The following is a 19,924-nucleotide window of genomic DNA, read 5'->3' on the forward strand; positions in this document are numbered from 1 at the left end:
GAAAACATTTTATTTCTATAATACTTATAAGCGAAGATCCACAGGACAAGAAAGCGAGGAAGGCCGTCGCTGAGATGGGTTGACTCGGTAGAGGCTGATTTTCTTGCAATTAATGAAAAGAATTGGAGATCAAAGATAAATCGGAAATCATTATGGAGAAATCTTCAGAGAAAGGCATGCCCCCATTGTGCTGTCGGGCTAACTATGATGATGACGATGATATGCGAACAATATTTTTTAGTAATTTATTTTCAATCAAATTGAGACGCAAGCTTAAATTTTGGTCTTTTTCTTGAAAAAAAATAATAATTTATAAAAATTATTATTCAATCTCAAAATATTTAATTTTGTCCATTTAGACTTTTTTAAGACTTTCCTCGAGTACTTTATGTTTCGAATTTGTTTTAAAATGGGACATATACGTGATATTTCAGAATGAGTAAAACTGGAAGTTAATGACTTATACTGATATGGTAAAAATAAACAATATATAGTAAACTTATTGAATTACTCTCAATCAAGCGTTAGCAAAATTTTACAACAGTATTGGAAGAATGGAATGTTTATTTTATATTCTTTCTCTGTTTAAAATTGAATTTTAGAATTTATAGTGAAATATTCTAATATTTTGGACCACAAGAAATTTTATTCTTACATTTTATTTTTTTCAAAAAATAAATTCTATGATTAACTCATGTTATTTTTTTGATTTTTTAGAAGTATAAACATATTGTGAAATATGTAGACTTAACTCATTAAATTTGTAATTTAATTTAAGTAAGTAAAAAACAAATAAATAAAGCAAGAAATTTTTTGATGCCGAATTTTTCTTTTATTCTAATATTTTGAATAAAAGTCGTAAAAAATTAGAAAACCACCTGCTCAGAAACCCAATCATTAGAAGAAATAAAAATTTTGAGTACCACTTTCATGTGAAACAACAATTTGAAATAAAAGTAAATAATATGAAACAGAAATAAATAAATATAAATAAAAAAGCAGAAATAAATGTTTATATAGTATTGGTAGATACTGTACCCTACATTCATAGCCATTTATTATCACCGGTTTACTGCTTTTCCTATGAAGCAACCCTGACTTCAGTCTATAATAATTGAAAAAACACAAGTCAAAGCATAAATTAATATTAGCTTGGTTTAAAATAACAGATAAATGAACAATGCTTGCTCTTAGAGACTGACAGAATAAAAAACAGAGATTTTAAAAATATGTATTTTAAAATATAAGGAGTCAGAGCCAAATTTTTAGAGCATACCACACAGAAATATACAGATTTTAAGTTTTAAATTTTGGGGCAAGTTACCAACTTATAGGCACCACAATGACTAGGTGACTGAGATTTGCAGACCCCATTGTTTGTATATGAGCAAACTAATTGGTATAAGCTAATTAATTAGGATACAGCAAATTAAATTTTTTTTGAATAATTATAAGATTATATATATATACGTTGATTATATTAATACGTTGATTATATAAATGCGTTGATATATTATACGTATAATTTTAAATAAAATAGAGACCAACTTTTAGTGTAAAAGGACCGGAAAATTCATAAGTCCTGGATTTTAAGGACACATAGCTTCCGAAGTCTAGCAGAATTACTGTTAGTTACCCCGAATCTCTTGATCATTTTTGAGTTATGACAGGGTTCCAAACAAGATGAAATGTCCTATAAAATGACTGCATGTTTCGAATAATTTAATGCGCAATAATTATATGTTCTTGGTTGAATGCATGCATAGTTTGTCTAAGCTAAGAACTCCTCCCACCACAAAGTCTAAAGCCCTCTGGTGCTATGGAAACAAAAATGGCGCATTTTAAGGAGCGTAGCTTCACTCTAGGACTAACACAATAGACTGAAGAGATTCCCCTTCTCTCGCTGATCTGACCCGAAACAACTCCACAGTCATCGCCACAGATCCAGACAAATGTCTGGAGAAGTTCTTAGCTTAGACAAACTATAATAGAGCGCTGTTTGCAGAGACAAAAACTGAAAACATTTTATTCAAGGGGTATTTTACAGTTTTTTCAACACATTCAGGTTTAAAAAATTTCACTTAGCCCAATAAATTTGCACAGTACAGTACAGCAGAGAAAGTAGAATTGTGACAAACCTATCAAAATGGATCTTTTCTGTGTCAACATATGTGGCTACTATGGGTGCTTGGAAACGAGCAGCTACTTGTTCTGGTGACGGTGAGAGGGCAACCATGACTGTCATCATGTGCTGAGGAAGTATTTTCATCTGTTCCATAAAAACCTTCTTAGAATCGTGGTTCACTTCCATGATAACAGCACCATCATCTTGGAAGGAATAAAATTTATTTCAGAAATCTAAAACTTAAGAACTTTTGCATAAAGAAAAGAAAATACATTAATTTTCATAACATAAAAGAAAATGCACAAAAATAGATATTTTGAAGCTCAATTGAAATAAATATTTTTATTTAATTCATGTAAAAAATTACATCTTGTCCACTTTAGATTGACACCAAGTTAAGATGCTACAATGTTTTTATAAGTTGACATCAGTCAACTTTTAGCCCTACTAGACTCACTTACAAGAAGATTATTAGAAATTATAACAAAAACACAAAATTTTGATAATTTTTTAAAAATTTTTATAAGGGCAAGAAATTTTTCTTTGCTCAGTTAAGTATAAAAACTGTGCATAAACTGTTTGAAAAACATAAAATTGGCATTCTAAAATTCAAAAAAAAGTCCTAATATTAAAAGAGACAGAGTTCTCCCTAAAAATAAAAAAGGGCAAAGCGTTTCTTCACAGAAAAGGATACTTTGACTTTCGAAAAAACACTCACTTATCACTGTAAAAATTTGTCAAAATGCGTAATATAATGTAATCACTGAATTTGATCCTCAACAATTTTTAATTTAACCTCTTATACTGTTTTATGTGTATATTTCAAAAAGTAATTAAAGTAATTCTCACTCAGTATTAAACTAAGAGAAAAATTTGTAGTTCATAAAAAATAATTAAAGGCATGCTAAAAGAAAATCAGGGTGCACAATTTTTTTTTCAAAAAAAGTCAACTTAAATGACAACTGATAAACAACTTGAGAGCTTTTTTTCCATAATTTAAACTGAAAATTGTGATAAAATAAATATTCAAAGATGCATTTAAAGAAAAAATATTTAAAAAAATTTATTAAAAAAATAATTTTAAAATCACTTAAAAAATTCCTCAATATAACTCACTGAACTCTAAAATCTGTATTTTTATCAATATATCATAACATTGTATAAAGTTTACATTTTCAGAACAGTAATACCATTTCTAAATCATTTGATATTTCGAATGAAAAAATATAAATTTTTTGTGCTTGCAAGAACACAGTAATGCAAATAAAGAAAAATAAATTAGAAACTATTGCAGATAATATAAAGTGATTAAATTAAAATCTCACATTTGCTAAAAGAAAGGAACATATTCTAATTCTATAAGAACAAAAGGTTTTTCACAAAAACTGAACACTTATTACCAATCTAAATGATTTTATTATTATAATTTCAGGGTGTATACTAAAATCAGTGCATAATCAAATATCCTAAAACACAAAAACCAAACTTTTCAAGATAAAATTTCGGAAAATTTAATTTTACTTAATTATATTAATATCACTTATATCTTAACTTCAACATTTGATAAAATAGTAAACTTACCATGACCCTTAAAAATATAGCTCCGATTACCCCTCTGCCATTTTGAGTGATAAAATCCTAGAAGTGTTGTATCAATTCGAACACTGGAGCCTGTAAGGTCATTAAGAAAGAGAAATTGAACCTAATACTCTAATTTACATAAACTTAATCCAAGCACAAAAATAAGAAACAAATAATATTCAGTGAGCTTAAAGAACATATGACTTAACATAAAGAAATTAATATTACCTTTAACAAATTTAAGGGTAACATAATAGTCAAAACCCGCTAAAGTAAACATGGTTTATAGTGTACATCCGGATATCGTGAACGAAATGTTGGCTATCGTGCCTTGCTATACACATATAATATTTTCTGCGGACATAGTGAACCAAAAAAAGAGAGGAAATTGGATATTATTAACTTTTTTCTGTCTTCGACTGACTTTTTTTCTTAATGTTTTGGTAATTTTGAAATTTTTGCATAAAATACATATACCGATTTTTAAAAATATCTATTGAATGGAATGTAGCCATAAGCATTTTTTTTTTTTTTGCTTCCTTTATCTCAGTTCCCTATCCCTAAATTTTTTCAGTGTAAGACAAAGAGTAATAAAAAATAAAAGTTAACACATTTTTTGAAACTACATATTGTTTTTTAACCATTTTTGTATTTCTTTTTATGGGTCATTTATTTAAATAATGTGTAATAAAAGGGAACAGTTTGGGAAATTAATTAAAATTGTTTGCAGTGCGGATGAACTCCCGGTTATAGTGAACTGAGATTTCGAACCGTGACTTGTGAGTCCCTTGAAGGTTCACTATACCGAGGTTTGACTGTAATAACATACAAAATAGAAACATATTAAATGATAATATAATAAATATTATTTGCTAGACAATAAAACTTTTCTAAAGGCAATAAATAAAATACATACCACATTTATAAACTTTGTAAGTATCACTAGGGCACATTCTGGATAAGAGTGGAACTAGAAGGATTAAAAACATTGTCAGTTTTTATTGTAAATATGATTGTAATTATGAAATTTTCTGAAGTGAAAAAAATAAAAATGAGAAGAAATTAAAGAGACCATTTAATCCTTTGAGCAGACTTAAATAAGATAAAGAACCTACTGAGGACCAAAAATCTTATTTAAAAAACTTTCTGTAAACAATTTATTGACTTGAATAATTAATTTAAACCTTTTTGTCAACCTTATTTTGACTAAATTTATTCAAATATTAGTAATTTTTCTTTTAGTAATCTTTGTTTAGTAATTTCTTTAGTAATTTTTCTTTCTATTTCTAAAATTTAAGTCACTCAGAAACATGTAGTAATTTTTTTTTTTAAATCTCCGCTGTCCATTCAATTTTTGATACAAATACAATTTTGACTGTTTTTTTAATACATAATGAGTAACACTATAAAAAAATTTTGTGAAAATGACAAATTTTCTGCGAATGGTGTTTACACTTTTTGTGTATATCTTGTATAGTATCTGATACAGGCTTCTTGTGTCACAGATATTCATAATGAGTTTCTATTTAACTTTAAAGTTCCAACTATTCTTAGAACTACTTATATATTTACAAAAATAATTCACATATAAAAACAATGCACAAAATGTTAAAAAATAGGCAAAGATAAATAAGCCAACAGATAAAATATATAAGAGGGTAATAAGCATCAGAATTATGTCTAAAATATTCACAAGAAAAAACAAATCAGCTGAATTCAAAGAACGTTGATTTAACAGGGTAAAAAAGGATTCACTTGCTGCAATGAATTATAAAGTATTGTGACTTTATAAACAATTTTTTACTTTAAAAAATATGTAACAAAATTAAAACTGAAATGTAGTTTAACTACATACGTAGTAAAAAAATCTTACAAAATTATGAACAATTCGATGCATCATTTAAATATTGACTGGTGTAAAAATATTTGTGTTTTAACAGTAAATGTAATATTTTTTTTAAAAAAAACTTAAAGAAATTATTAAATTTTTCTTAAAAGTAATTAAAAATTTTATGCATTTAAGTTCACAAATATCAAGTGATTTATGTATTTAATAATCGACTTATAATGAGTAAAAATTGGTAAGACTTATACCCCAGCTGATGAATTCCCATCGAATTTCAACATAGAAATCTGGAGTCTGAAATAATCAAAAAATAATTTTTTTAACAAAATTGTAGTAATCCAACAAATATTTAAAAAATTGTTCGAATGAAGGCAGAAAAAGGTAAAAGACAATTCAATATTAATTGTTATAATCAATACACATAACATTTCTTTAAATTAGATTTATTAATTAAGATAATACAAATTAAATAACAAATTGAAATACATTTCTTCTTCAAATTCTAGCAACTAATTCTCTTTTAATCAAGGGAAAAAGCACCCTTATAAATGAAACATTTGGAAAAAATTGCAAGAAAAAATTTAAAACAAAAATAGTTTTTTACTCCACAATGCAATTTATGATAGCTTTTTAATTTAGAATCCTGCATAGTTTATAATTTTTTTCAACCAATCAAATATTAATGAAGTCATTTCAAATTTTTAGTATACACTTAAATTCAAAGATTGATTTAATTTTTTAAACAATATTTTGAAGAGATAGACATGAACTGCTTAAAATGTTTTTCAAACTTTATATTCAAGACCTTAAGTTCCACTTTTAGAAGAGAATAGCAATTGAATGGGATTTTCTTTTCAATTTCATTAATAAATTCCTTTGAATTTTCCACGTTTCTAAGGAAAATATCAACAAAATTACAGACAGCACATTTTGCTAAACATAGCCTTATTTCATCAATAATCTATAATTTTTATTTCAGAAGTAACATCTTTTATTTCAAACTTACCTTTTATTTAAAAAAAACTAATTAAATTTAAGAAAAAACTTTATCAGATAAAGGTTTAACAAGTAGATTTTATAACACATAAGCCAATAAATTATAAAATGTATGCAAATTGGAAAATTTTAAAATTCAAATTATACAACAGTTTGCCAGCTTGGAGTCCTATCAGTCATATACCCAATAAATTTTTTATAGGATTGTGATTATATTAGTATTATGAACCAAAATTTAAGTCTTACTTTCTTAATTAAATCAAAAGCAACCAATTGAATAGTATTGTTAAACTGCAAATATGGTTAAAATTAAGAATATATTTGAAGCAAGAACCTATTAAAGAAAGAGTTTTTATTTTAGCAAATTTGTAGCAAAATTTTAATAATTCTAAGAAATTTTAATCATGTTGCAGCAGAATCATTACAAGAATTGTAAGTATGTTCGATTTATTTACTTACTTTACCAAGATTTTCAAGATTGGTTATTTTTCAAGTTTTTTGCACAATTACTTTAGATTAAAACAATGTTCCCTGATTTTTATTTAACTAAATTTAAATTCCCTGTCAATTCTAGGCTTTCCTTAACATGGAGAACCCTGTTTAATATTAAGTTTAAAATAATATTCAGGATGAATAATAATGGACACTAAGATTTAAGACATGCACTGCAAACACTTTTTTTTTTTGGTACATCAATAATAATTCATAAGTCATAATTTTATCTATATCATATATTGCTCTTTCTAAATTGACATTCGTTCTACCAAGTGAAATTGACATTTCTTCTGCATTACAAATATGCTAAAAGAAATTCACCAGAGAATATAAATTATGTTTTAAAAACCCAATTTTTATCTCAAAATATGAGGAACATATATCCTTCAGAAAAACAAATCTGATTTAATTCAAATTGACAAAATCTAATTTATTGGATAAAGAATCTTAATACAAAAAAATTACATAATTGAAACTTCTGCAAATTATAAATAAGCTGTACAGTGAAAATAAAGATTTAATAATATATTTATATTATCCAGGGAAAAAAAATTATATATTATGTAAAAATGTATTATATTATGTAAAAGTATCATATTATATATAAAAAAAACTAGTAAACTTGTACTTTAAAACAAAACAAATTTAAAAAAATTTAAATTTTTTTATGAAATTAATATATATATATTGTGATTATCTAAGCTGTAGATTTAGGTTTGTATAGCAGTTATCTTCAAACTGATTAGTGAACTACAGAAAGCATTTGAAGACACTTTTGACTTAACCTAACAGTTGATAAGCTATTGTAGAAAATTTGAAAGAAAAAAAAAATCCTTCCTTAGTATTTTTTTGATTCATTTCTTTCATCAAAAAAAAAGTTGCTTGCAGTAAAAGGACCAAGCCCTAAGCAAACACCCACCCCCTATATTGTTAGGGATGTTAGAAATTCTCTGTTAACTATTCCAGTTACAATATATTATTTTTTAAGAAAAAATAAATAAATTACACGTTTAGGTAAAAAAAAAAAAAAAAAAAACTTGTTATGTACAAAAAAACAGTTACAGATCCGAACAAAACTTTTATTTCAATCACGTACACTCAGTAATTAGAAATGTGAAACTTGAATATGTAATCGAAATAAGAAATACAAAAATACTAACACTCTGAATTTTAGATAGCAAATCTGGAATTCCAATAGCTCTGGTGCTGTACCGTTGGAAGTCCCGTTTCTCCAAAATTTCTTGCAACAGCTGAGAATTCTCAGTGCTGACAGCTTCATGGACAACTATGACATTTAAAAATATTGTTAAAATATAATTAATAATATTGACATTTAAAACTATTTAAAAATACATGCAAAGTTCACATTCAAACTGCTAAAATCTCCTCTACGGAGTAAATATTAAAATACAGAAGATGAAATAATTATGTTACTTCATACAGGAAATAAAAGATTGAAAAAGTTTTTTTTCTTAACTTTGAAGAAATAAATTTTCTTTTATTAAGATTGGTTATTCTTTTAATCATTTAAAAAATATATGCCATTTTGAACTATAAATTATATTTTAGAATGCTGTAGCTTTACATAATTAATAGCTGATCTCCTAAAGAAATGAGACATAGAATAAAATTTATTATTAAAAGTTCTACAGTGTCCACCATTTTGTAATCTTACTGGTTAGAGGAATCAGCTACTTACTGCTATCTAATTCTCAAGATACATTACAATAACCCTTTCAACCAAGAATAAAACATTAAAATTTCCTTCACAGTGTTTTTTTCTCGTAAAAACTGAACTATTTCCATTTTTTTTTTCGGTCAAACTACCGGATATCTTAATCAAAACATTAAAAGAATCTAAACACTCACTGAGGTTTGCTAAAAATGAAAAAGAGTTTTTGATTTGGAGAGTCGGATATGATTTGCATCTTTTTCTAGGAAATTGGCCATTCTCAGGTGTTGTAAAACATCAGATTTTTTTCCATGTTCACTTAAGTGAGCGATTATTTTTCATCATGTTTCTAAAGAGATAGAATTCTTGAAAAGAGATAGAAGACTTTGTTCTAAAGAGATAGAAGACTGGTTTCTTAGAATGCAAAGAGTCTGGTGCAGGTGTGTATGCCGAAAAGAGTTTTTCCAACAAAAATAAAAACTTAATTTATTTAATCCTCTAATAAGCAGCAAATGTTTTTTTTGCTAGTTTTGGGAAATATGTGAAGAGTAGCAAGTTTAATTTGTTTAACTCTTAACTTTTATAACATCAAATTTCAGGGAAACTAATAACCCTGTTTTATTATAATTTTTAATTAAATTTAAATTTTATCAGGCCAGTAAATTTGTTTTAATGAATCCCATTACCATATATATCAGTGTATAAGTTGACTTTTTGAACCCCTGAAATTCTAAGAGAATCAGGGGGGAAGACTTATATACAATCTGCATCAATTTACCTCATTCAAAAACGTTTTTAAAATGTTATTTAGAATTTATTTTGCACTTTTTTTTAATCAATTTTTTTTAGATACAATAATTTAAATTACACTCAAAATAAATTAAGAATAAGTAAAATAAAGATTATTTATACGAGAGATTAAAAAAATATAACACAATGAAAGTTTTAAAATATAGGAAAGTTAAAAATTCCAGAACATCATATTGGATTCAATAACATTAACGGGGCCGTCAAACAGATCCCACTCACCAATGAATTCAACATCACACTTATCTGATGTCCCACAAAAAATCGTCTTCCCGCCATCCAAAAAATTTGAAATACTAAATGCCTTAAAAGATTTTAAATAACATTTGAATTCACATTTTGCTACATGTCTATCATTTGATACACAGTGTCAATAAGAGCAAAATTTTTTGTCTTTATAGGTGCTTTTGATGTGAAATATTTTTAACTTGAGAAGATTTACTAATAATTTATTTGGTGGCTTAATTTTAAAAATTTTAATATTTGTTTTTTTCACATCAACTTCTAAACCAGAAAACACCAAAATATACAGTAAATAATTATACTAGTAATGCATTGAAAACTGAGAATGCTCTGTGAATTAGATATTCTTGAAATTAATTTACATGAATTTAAAATTTTCCATGAAATAGATATTCGGTTAGTGAACTCAACCATTGATTTGAAACATAACCTGCAGGTATTGATAAAATCACATTGAAAGGCAAGCACTTAAGGGGATGTAAGTATTTTCTATTAGAAATTTTGAATTCAAAAACAGTAATATTGCATAACATATTAACTGCAGTAAAAAAATATATTTACCAGTATATCCCTGTTTATTTTCTACAATAACATCTGCACCATGTTTAAGTAAAACTCTAGCCGATTCTAGATGGTTTAATGTGACTGCCAGCATCAAAGGTGTTCTTCCACGAGGATCTTTCTTTTCGATGTCATTCTGAAAGTTAAAAAAATGGTTAACCCATGAAATAAATTAGAAGTAAACTCTTTTATAACAAGACTGTCAAGGTCAAGACTCATTAAAAAGAACTTGAATCCACTGAAATTATTGAAATATGAAAGTTATAATGAACAAATATAAAATATTTATAAAAAAAATGCATTTTTAATGAATGCTGATAGAAAAATCGTTTGTTTTTTTAAAATTTAATTTAGTTAAATCTCCACAATTGAATATATTAATGAACAAATTTGTTGAACGTACAACATACATGGCATGAAATACATTTTAATTTTAGAAAAATTTGTAATTTCTCAAAAAGTTGCGTTTTTTAGGTTAAATATTTCTTTACAAATACTGTTAGATTTTTAATTTACAAACATTTGATGAGAAGGATGCACACAGACACATGAACACCAACAGGTATAGGTTCAATTGTTTGTATACAAAAAACATTTTCTGTTAGTTACTGCAATTACTGTCCATAATTTCATACAAACTTTTTCTGTGCTAATATTCAAACTGGTTTTCTGATTTACGACAGGACATATGAGAAACTTTACATTGTTTATCATTTATTGTTTATAAGCATATAATTTTAAAACAAATCGAATTAAAGGGGCGTTTTTAAACCCCTTCTAAGGGAATGAAATTTCCATGAACATTTTAAAACAATTTTTTTTTCGAAACTTAAATAAAATAATTTATAAAAAATCTCATTAAATTTGAAAAAATAATAGGGTTTTATATAGGTTCTTTCAAGATTAAACCAAACATTTAATCCAAATAAAAATTTAAATAAGACTACAAATTTTTACATTAAATTTTTAGTCATATTTAAATTTCAGCTTGTAATAAATGAGCTAGACTATTTTTTACTTAAAATTACTATGAAAATTTCATTAAAATTAGACATGGCAAAATAAACATGTAAGCACAGTACAAAAAAAAAAAAAAAAAAAAAGCCATAATTTGGAAAATGTCCTCCTCACTGTTAAATTAGGAGATTGATCCAAAGTTAAATTACTCATTACAGCTTTCGTTCTCCAACCATGAAAAAACCCTAGAGATTTTCATGAATAAATAACTTTATTTTATTAATTTATTACATAATTTAATTATAATTTTATGCAGTTTTGAATTATAAAATATACAAGGGTGATTTTCAAGAAATATTAACTTTTCCCTCAGACAATTAGGCCAAAATCCATCTCATAATTAACTAAATATTTTTAATTTTTACATTAAGACCATACATTTAAGTATACAAATCGATGACCAGCAATGAAAAAACTTCAAAAATAAAAATTTAGTGATAGTTTTAAATTATAATAGCATGGAAAAATGTAATTACTGTCCCTTCACTTAAACAATTTTAAAACACATTTGAAGAAAACTTTTTATTTTTTTTCTATGAATCAATAATTAATAAGTAATTATAGGAAAAGATTTTAAATAATTTAATTTTTCTTCTTAAAAATTCTTAGACCAATTGAATAATTTTTTCATTTAAAATGACTTAGTTGAAAAAAATTTGTACATTAAATTAAATAATATATAAATAACTATAAAGATTTTTCTGCATAGTCCCATTTCTGGATAAAAGTATTTTATAATTGTGTGCAAAAATATTTGATTCGCTCAAGCTGCTCCAGGCGTAAGAAGAATAAATTAGGACTGGGGGGCACAGTTTTTGTCCTAAACTGTAGGCACGCTCTTTCATAGTCAATTTTATTAATATTTTAAAAAGTCATTTTTCAGAAATACAACCAAACGTATAGAAGCTTCATACATAATAAAACTTACTGTAGCATTTCTCTTGGTTAAATAGATAAGACTACGGTTTCTCGTGCTTTAAGTAGTTCTTAATTTCTCTATTGTAATGTATCAAAAGGTTACATCAATGAAAAAAAAATTTAAAATACATGTTATTCTTATACACAAAAGGAGACTAATCACATATTTCTGAGAAATTAAATTTTATAAATACCTCAGATGTTTGTAAATACTTGTCCAGTTCTTTGTAATTATTAAACCACACACACAAATGAAGAGGATATTCTCTTCTGATACGATCATAAGGCATGATATTTTTGTCTTAATTGTCCGTTAATATTCATCTATTATTGATTTTTGAGCAGTTAACTTAAGTTAGAAATATATTTTGATGCTCATAATCCGACAACTTCTTAATTTGTCCGCATCGCTAGAAGACAACAAAAACGAAACTAAATTTAGAGTTGAGTTGAATAATCTTCTCTGATGTTTGTCGCATTTTTTTTTCATATTTCTTCAAAAATGTTGCGAAAAATTTCAATTATTGTCTCCTTACGTGTAAAATATTCAATAAAATTCGTAATTTTCCAGCATTAAGCTATTTTAAATTAAACAAATTTAGTTATTATAGAGACAAAGCAAGTCTCCTAGAAACAAATACTTCTGCTTTCACTTTAGTTTGCTGTTGTTTACTTTTAAACTGTTATTGGTGTTTATGTTATTAGATTTTAAATATGTGAATTAATTATGCAAAATTTGAAAATATATTTATTAGACAGTGTATACGCAATCTCTTTTAAAATATGACTTCCCTAATGTTCAAGAAAAGGTCGTAATTATTCAATTTAAAATAAAAATGGAAATGTCGAGTTGGGCGTGGTTCACTGTATTTGTATATTATTGTACTATTTCTGTTGGAGAGGCTTTTTATACTAATGCAATTACATGGTGTACTATTAGTGATGCTGAGCAAAGGAAATGTATTGACTTTTCCAAAGCAGTTAATCGAACTCGTAGCGTAAATGCTACACTTTCGTGTTATCAAGCAGCTGACAGAGACCAATGTATGAATGTTATAGAATCTGGTAGAGCTAATTTAATGACTTTAGACCCGGGTGAGATCTATGTTGCAGGACGCTTCAACAGTCTTGTTCCAGTTGTATCAGAGCGTTATACAAATGATGAAGATGGATATTATGCAGTAGCCGTTGCTCGCGAATCTCTAACCGTCCGAAGTTTGGAAGATCTTCGTGGTACAAAGGCATGTTTTCCTGGAGTTGGACAAATGGCTGGATGGGTCATTCCGATATCAGTTCTAATAGATCTCGATTTTGCTCATGTTGTTGACTGCAACAATTTGATTAAGACTGCAGCTGCTTTCTTCGGGCCAAGTTGTGCTCCAAATTCCCTTATTGACAAATACAATCCAACTGGTGATAATCCCATGGACATGTGCGATCTGTGTGTTGGGGATAAAACTACAAAATGTTCAGGTAGCGATCCATACGCTGATTTTGATGGCGCTTTCAACTGTCTTATCAGTGGTAGCGATATTGCCTTTCTTAAGCATACTACTATGGATGAAATGACATCTTCTGAAGACTATCGTGGACCTCGAAAGAATCTCTTTAAACTAGTTTGTCCAAATGGCGCTACTGCTAACATTGATTCATACAAAACTTGTAATTGGGGCTTTGTACCTGCACATGCAGTTGTTACATCTTCTGCAGCTTCTCCAGAGCAAAAGCGTTTTTACCAAAAGTTTTTATCCATGGCTGCTTCCAAGTTTAGAAATCCTAGATATTCATCTGGAAGTTTTAGAAGAGATCCATATGATGATGTAAGCAATGATCCTGAAGGTTTTCAGCTATTTGGAACTTATGATAAGTACAATGAAAGAAATCTTCTCTTTCAAGATCTCACTGTCGATCTTGTTCCTCTAGAAGAAAGGCAACAGACCTTCACTGGGTACTTAGGTAACATGGAGAAAAATTTTCATCAAAAATTACAAAAATGTCCAATCCCACCAGCAAGGTTGTGTGTTGTTTCTGATCAAGAAATGAAGAAATGTCAAAAAATGAAGACAGCATTTAAAGCTAAGATGTTAAGGCCAGATTTAGTATGCGTAAAAGGATTTAGTCAAATGAAATGCATGCAAATGATAAATGAAAATGCTGCTGATCTAGTAGTACTTGATGCTGGTGAAATTTACAAAGCTGGGCAAAAGTACAATTTAATGCCAATTATTGCTGAACAGTATGACTTGGAAGAACCTGCTTATTATGTGATTGCAGTGGCCAAAACTCCAGATAAAGATACTGATTTATTGTATTTAAAAGGTAAAAAATCTTGTCACACAGGTATTGGAATGGCTGCCGGTTGGGTCGTACCCATGAGCTTCCTTCTTTCTAGTGAAAGAATGCGATCGTATGGCTGTGATTCAGCTCATGCTGCTGCAGAATTTTTTCAAAAAAGTTGTGTCCCAGGGGCTTTATCTAGAGAATATACAGTTGGAGATGTAGATTATACAACACTTTGTGATTTATGTCATGGAGTTAGTTCTTATTATTGCTCTAAAAGCTCTCAGGAGCCATTTTATGGCCATACGGGAGCTCTGAGATGTCTCGTTGAAGGTGGAGGAGATATTGCTTTTGTTAAACATACAACCATTTTGGAAAATACGGCTGGAAAAAATCCTGACTGGTGGTCCCGTCCCATGATGCCGGATGATTTCGAACTTCTCTGCCGTGATGGTACCAGAGCTGCTTTTGACATGCATGAATCGTGCAATCTTGGGAAAGTTGCATCAAATGCAATAGTAACTGATAGGATGAAGCCAGCTCAGTACATAAATGCATATATAGATTTATTTCTTTATGCTCAGCAATATTATGGATCAAAATATAGTGAAGAGTTTACTTTGAAAATGTTTGTCTCAGAAGATGATTATAGTGATTTAATATTCCAAGATGCTACTCAACAATTGAAAAGGGTTCCTGATGAAAAGCGTGACTATAAACTTTATTTAGGTCGAGAATTTTTATTGGAAATGACTATTGTTGATTGTACTGCTGCGGCTGGGAATGTGATGTCCTCTATCTTTATCATTCTCGTTTCATTCATATTTCATCTGTGGTGGAGTTTTGTATGACAAATGAACAGAAGCATAGTCCTTCTCATATAGTTTTAACTATAATGAATATTTTATAAGAAAAGTCACTTGCCAGTGGTGAAATGTATAATAATTTTTTTGTGGTGGTGAATAGTTTTTTGAATTTTTATAAAGATTTGCTGTCATAGTCATATTTGAAGCAATTTTCCACTATTGATTGCTGAATCAAAAAACTGTTACAGAGTTAAAATCTGAGTTTTAATAAACAGTTGGTACAAATGTAATACTACCATATTTTATTGTTAATAGTGTTTAAATTATTTATACACCATTATTTTCTCTATAATCAAAATCATGTTTGAAGCATTGCCTATATGAATTTAATCATTATTTGATACAAATGGTTGCTTAATTTATTTCATATTTTAATGAAAAATATATTATCTAAGAATATTCGCAGAAGTTATTATCTAATCTAGGTAGCAATATGGTCTATATAAATGTATAAACCATATGATTAATGGAATAAACTAGTGATTATGGAGAAAAAAAAAAGTCATTTAGCTTTGTGTGATGTTTAAAATAAGTATTTGTTATTTAACTACTATTTATATAACTGATGAATTACTTTTGCTAGTAATCAAAACATAAGATCTGAAAAATTTATAACTAATACAACATTCTCTAAATATTTCATTAAAAAATTTCACTCTTAAAATTTTATTGTAAATTGATTCAATACTATTGTAATTAAAATTTTATATAAAATAACTAAGATGAAAAATTATTTTTTGAAATTAGTGTGAATGCATTTTAAAGAAAGATTTTGAGCTGATAATCATTTTAGTTTAAAATAAAATTTATTCGTTTGAAGTCCAATTTGTTTTTTTACTTTTAATTATAAAAAAAGTGAATAATATATGCATTTACTTTTGATGAAGCTATAACTTTTTGTTTTTCTTTATTAAAATTTTTTTTAACGTGTTCATCATTCAATGAGAATTTATCCATGATCCAAGAATGTTATCATTAGGTCTTAATAAATAATATATATATATATTGAAATGTGATTATTATATTATCAGTTAAAAGTTATAATTATTTATTGGCAGAAGTTGTGCTAATTATATTATTGTCTAAAAGTTATACTTATTTAATGGCAGAAGTTATGCTAATTAGTATCATTAAAAATTTAATTGAGATTAAATATTTTTGCTATGCAAACAAAAGTATTTTGTAATTACTTTTGTATTATAATATTCTTAAAACTTCTATGATCTTGGCTTCAGTTGAACTTATACAATATTTAATTCTCTTGAAAAATTCTTAATACACTCGTGTTTTGCATGTTATTTATCCAAGCTGATTAGTTTTAATAATTACTGTGAGAAATTATTTAATTGCCTATTGGTTTTCTATCAATTCTAATCTATATTTGTATTAATGTCTAAAAATAGCTTTTAATCCATTTGTTATAAATTAATCAATTTCTTGATTATAAATAATTATAAAGTTATATTATTTTCCTAATTGTTTTTTTTTTTTTTTTAATTATTTAAAAAAAATTTTGTATGATGAGTAAAAGAATGATGATAAAACATATCTATACCTTGTTATAATGTTATGAATATTAGCAAAATGTTAAAATGGCTAATAATTTTAATTATTTTATTTAAATTGTTTACATTTATTTGAATACTTTTGTATTTAGTATTATTTGTGGATAGTTGTCTACATTATTTTATTAGTTGGGAAAAAACAAGTCAGAAAATATGTATTGGTTTCATAGGTCTTTGTAGTTCATACATTGTTGTATTTTTGTTGCTTCATATGTTTTTTTGTAATGTTTTCATTTAATAATCACATTAGTGTACTGTAAACTAATATTTGTTATTTTTGTACTTATGTGTTATAATTTTTACTTTAAAATGTTTGATTATGTGATATTACTTGCATTCCTTATCATTCCGTCCAATTTACAGCTTGTAAATAATTTATTTTTATTTGTTTTCGATATTATATACCGGTGATTGGGATATTTTTTTTTACACCTTATTGATGATCTTGTATTTATTGTACTCTTGAAATTGATAACTTTTATATGATTATTATTACATGTGAATTTACGAATCTCTTTATAAATTTAAAATTCCAAGTTATGTTATTAATTTTTACATTTATGCATTATGTTGTTACAAAAAATATGCAATATATTGTTTTAAGGATACATATTATTATTTACTGTGAATTTGTGAATCTCTTTATGAACTAAACATTCCAAGCTATTTTATTATTTTTTCATTATTGCATTGTATTGTTGCTAATAATATTCAATACATTGTTTTAAGATTGCATGTTTTTATAATTAACTGTGAATATGTGAATCTCTTTATAAACTAAACATTCCAAGCTATTTTATTGATTTTTTTTTATTGTAAATGCAATATATTGTTATTAAAAGTATTTTTATTTATTTTTGTTAAATTGAAAGTCGATCAATCTTTCATTTGATCAAAAAAATCAAATGATAAAATTTCCGTCCAAACAAATCAAAAGCTGCTATTAGTTTAGAATTTCCTATATTAAGTAAAAAATATTGAGATTTCTTCACTACCATATTTGTATATAGCTTATACATTCATATTAAGAAGAAATATTCATTGTAATTTATTTTTTTAAAAGTATACAATTGAATTATGCTTTTTCTTAATGAACTGTAGCATATTTTTAAATAAAATCAAAATTTTATGGCTAGTTGATGTTCTCTAATTTATAAACAACTGCTTTGTAAAGAGCTTTTATATTATGTTAATGTGTGTTTTAGTTTTATGCTATTTTTGGCTAATATCTAATTATCTAGAGAGGTTTGGTGAAATGTTCTTTCGATGTTATTGAATTATATACTAAAAATTTTCTGAGAAGATTCTTTTTATTATTTAGTTATTCTAAATTTCTGAATTATTCGATATGGTTATTGTAAATTTTAACTATTTGTACTTAATCATTGATCACTGCAAGATTTCTATTTTTATGAATAGTTTAAGTGAAATATAAATTTTGATGAAATTTGTATAATTTCATCTAGGTACCTATTGTTTATTTAAAATCAAAAATTATGCAAAATGTTGAACAAAAATTTAATTATAAGGTATATAGAAAAAGAAAACTGTATTTTATACTAATAACTTAGTTGAATTTTAATTGAAAATGTGAAATTTCGTAAAAATAGTTTATAATTAACGTATAAAATTATTATTATTGAATTTTTTTTTTTTTTTTGAGACGTTGCAATTGATTGTTGAGAAATAACAATTTTTCGGGAAGATAAGAAGAGGAAAAAGATTTTTTCCCCCTTTGAATTTTTTTAGTGAAGACAGTTTGCTTGCAGTTATCTGTGTTTTTCTTTTACTTTGTGCTGCTTTTTTGAATAAAAAAATCATGGTGATAGACATGAAACATTGATTTTTTACATTCTTATTAAAAGTATTAAGAGCAGCTTACTAATAGTTTATTTTATAAGCATTTATTTTAATGTCAGAAATTCTGAAGGTGCTTAAGATGTTAATTTTTTGTTTTAAATGTGTCCAGAATTCTGAAAGTGCATTTATATGTGAATTTAAATGTCTAAGGAATTCTAAAAGTGCATATCTCTGCTAATTTTTTTCCCCACTTTCCTAATGACATTTTGACTACATATTTAATGTTTTGTGGTAAAGGTGCTCTCTCTTGCCTTGTACTGTTTTATATAAAAACAAATATCAATAAAGGTGATAGATAGAAAATATGAGTCTCTCAGAATTATTTATTTAGACTTATAGTAACACTTTTACTTAAAATGTTCATCTTCAAATAAGAATATTTTAATGAATATTAATGTACAAAACACATCCCTTAGGGTGTTCTGGAACCACTGCCTTTGATATAAAAAAAAAATAACAATGTTCATTGGAAATTGAAAAATAATATTTAGAGGTAAAAGAAGCAATAATTGGCAAGTCAGTGCCAGTTTTTGATTATGAAATGAAGTCAGTGATTATGAAAATTAAGAACAGTTTGGTTGTCGAATGAGACTTTAAGGCATTCCTAATAATCACTTTTCGTCTTCTCTTAGTTTCTTCTAATCTGCTATTCTTTAGTTAGGTGAGTTTTGATAATGTTTTTGTTCGATTAGTTCAGTTTGCTGTTGTTTTTGATAATGTCTTTACACACATTTCTATCTACAATTTTTTTTTTAGTTCATTTTTGAAAGAAATTGAAATATATAGATGACGATTAAATAGATAGACAGAGATTACTGAACTTTCTACACATTCTAGTTAACCCGTTATCTTTTTGACATAATATTTCTGTTAAGACGGAAAAATTCAGGTGTTGTTGGAAGTTGTAATTGTCCAATTGAAGATAGTGAGGAAAACAGGATAATAAAATTTGTCAGTTGAAGATGAAAACTGGATCACAATTAATATAAAACCTTTATTTAGTATTTGTAGAGCTCAAGATACAAAAATTATATTTTATCCATAGACTTGAAGTTAAATAAATTTTGCATAAATAATATTAATATGGACGAG

At 26.5% G+C, this 19,924-nt stretch overlaps 2 protein-coding genes across 4 annotated transcripts in view; one reads left to right on the plus strand and one right to left on the minus strand.

Moving 5' to 3' along the window:
* Window positions 1-12,706, minus strand: part of LOC107452741 (ankyrin repeat domain-containing protein 13B) — a 30,285-nt gene extending 17,579 nt beyond the window's left edge. For all 3 annotated transcript variants that reach the window (XR_015431458.1, XR_011636211.2, XM_043044984.3), the window contains exons 1-8: window positions 12,456-12,706; window positions 10,327-10,462; window positions 8,204-8,328; window positions 5,801-5,846; window positions 4,623-4,676; window positions 3,707-3,796; window positions 2,139-2,328; window positions 1,039-1,105 (exon numbers count right to left, since the gene is read on the minus strand). Coding sequence is in view for 1 of the 3 variants with exons in the window: in XM_043044984.3 (XP_042900918.1) it covers window positions 1,039-1,105; window positions 2,139-2,328; window positions 3,707-3,796; window positions 4,623-4,676; window positions 5,801-5,846; window positions 8,204-8,328; window positions 10,327-10,462; window positions 12,456-12,551 (804 nt within the window). In the remaining 2 variants the exon portion in view is untranslated. The remainder of the gene's footprint in view (window positions 1-1,038; window positions 1,106-2,138; window positions 2,329-3,706; window positions 3,797-4,622; window positions 4,677-5,800; window positions 5,847-8,203; window positions 8,329-10,326; window positions 10,463-12,455) is intronic.
* Window positions 12,707-12,918: 212 nt separating this feature from the next.
* LOC107452757 (transferrin 2) lies at window positions 12,919-19,135 on the plus strand. The gene has a single exon (XM_016069330.4). It carries the CDS (start codon window positions 13,098-13,100, stop codon window positions 15,390-15,392), a length of 2,295 nt encoding a protein of 764 aa, XP_015924816.2. The 5' UTR covers window positions 12,919-13,097; the 3' UTR covers window positions 15,393-19,135.
* The last annotated feature ends 789 nt before the right edge of the window (window positions 19,136-19,924 follow it).

The sequence above is a fragment of the Parasteatoda tepidariorum genome, chromosome 2 (assembly GCF_982258835.1).
Source record: "Parasteatoda tepidariorum strain Cologne lab strain chromosome 2, Ptep-v5.0, whole genome shotgun sequence".
NCBI lineage: Eukaryota > Metazoa > Arthropoda > Arachnida > Araneae > Theridiidae > Parasteatoda > Parasteatoda tepidariorum.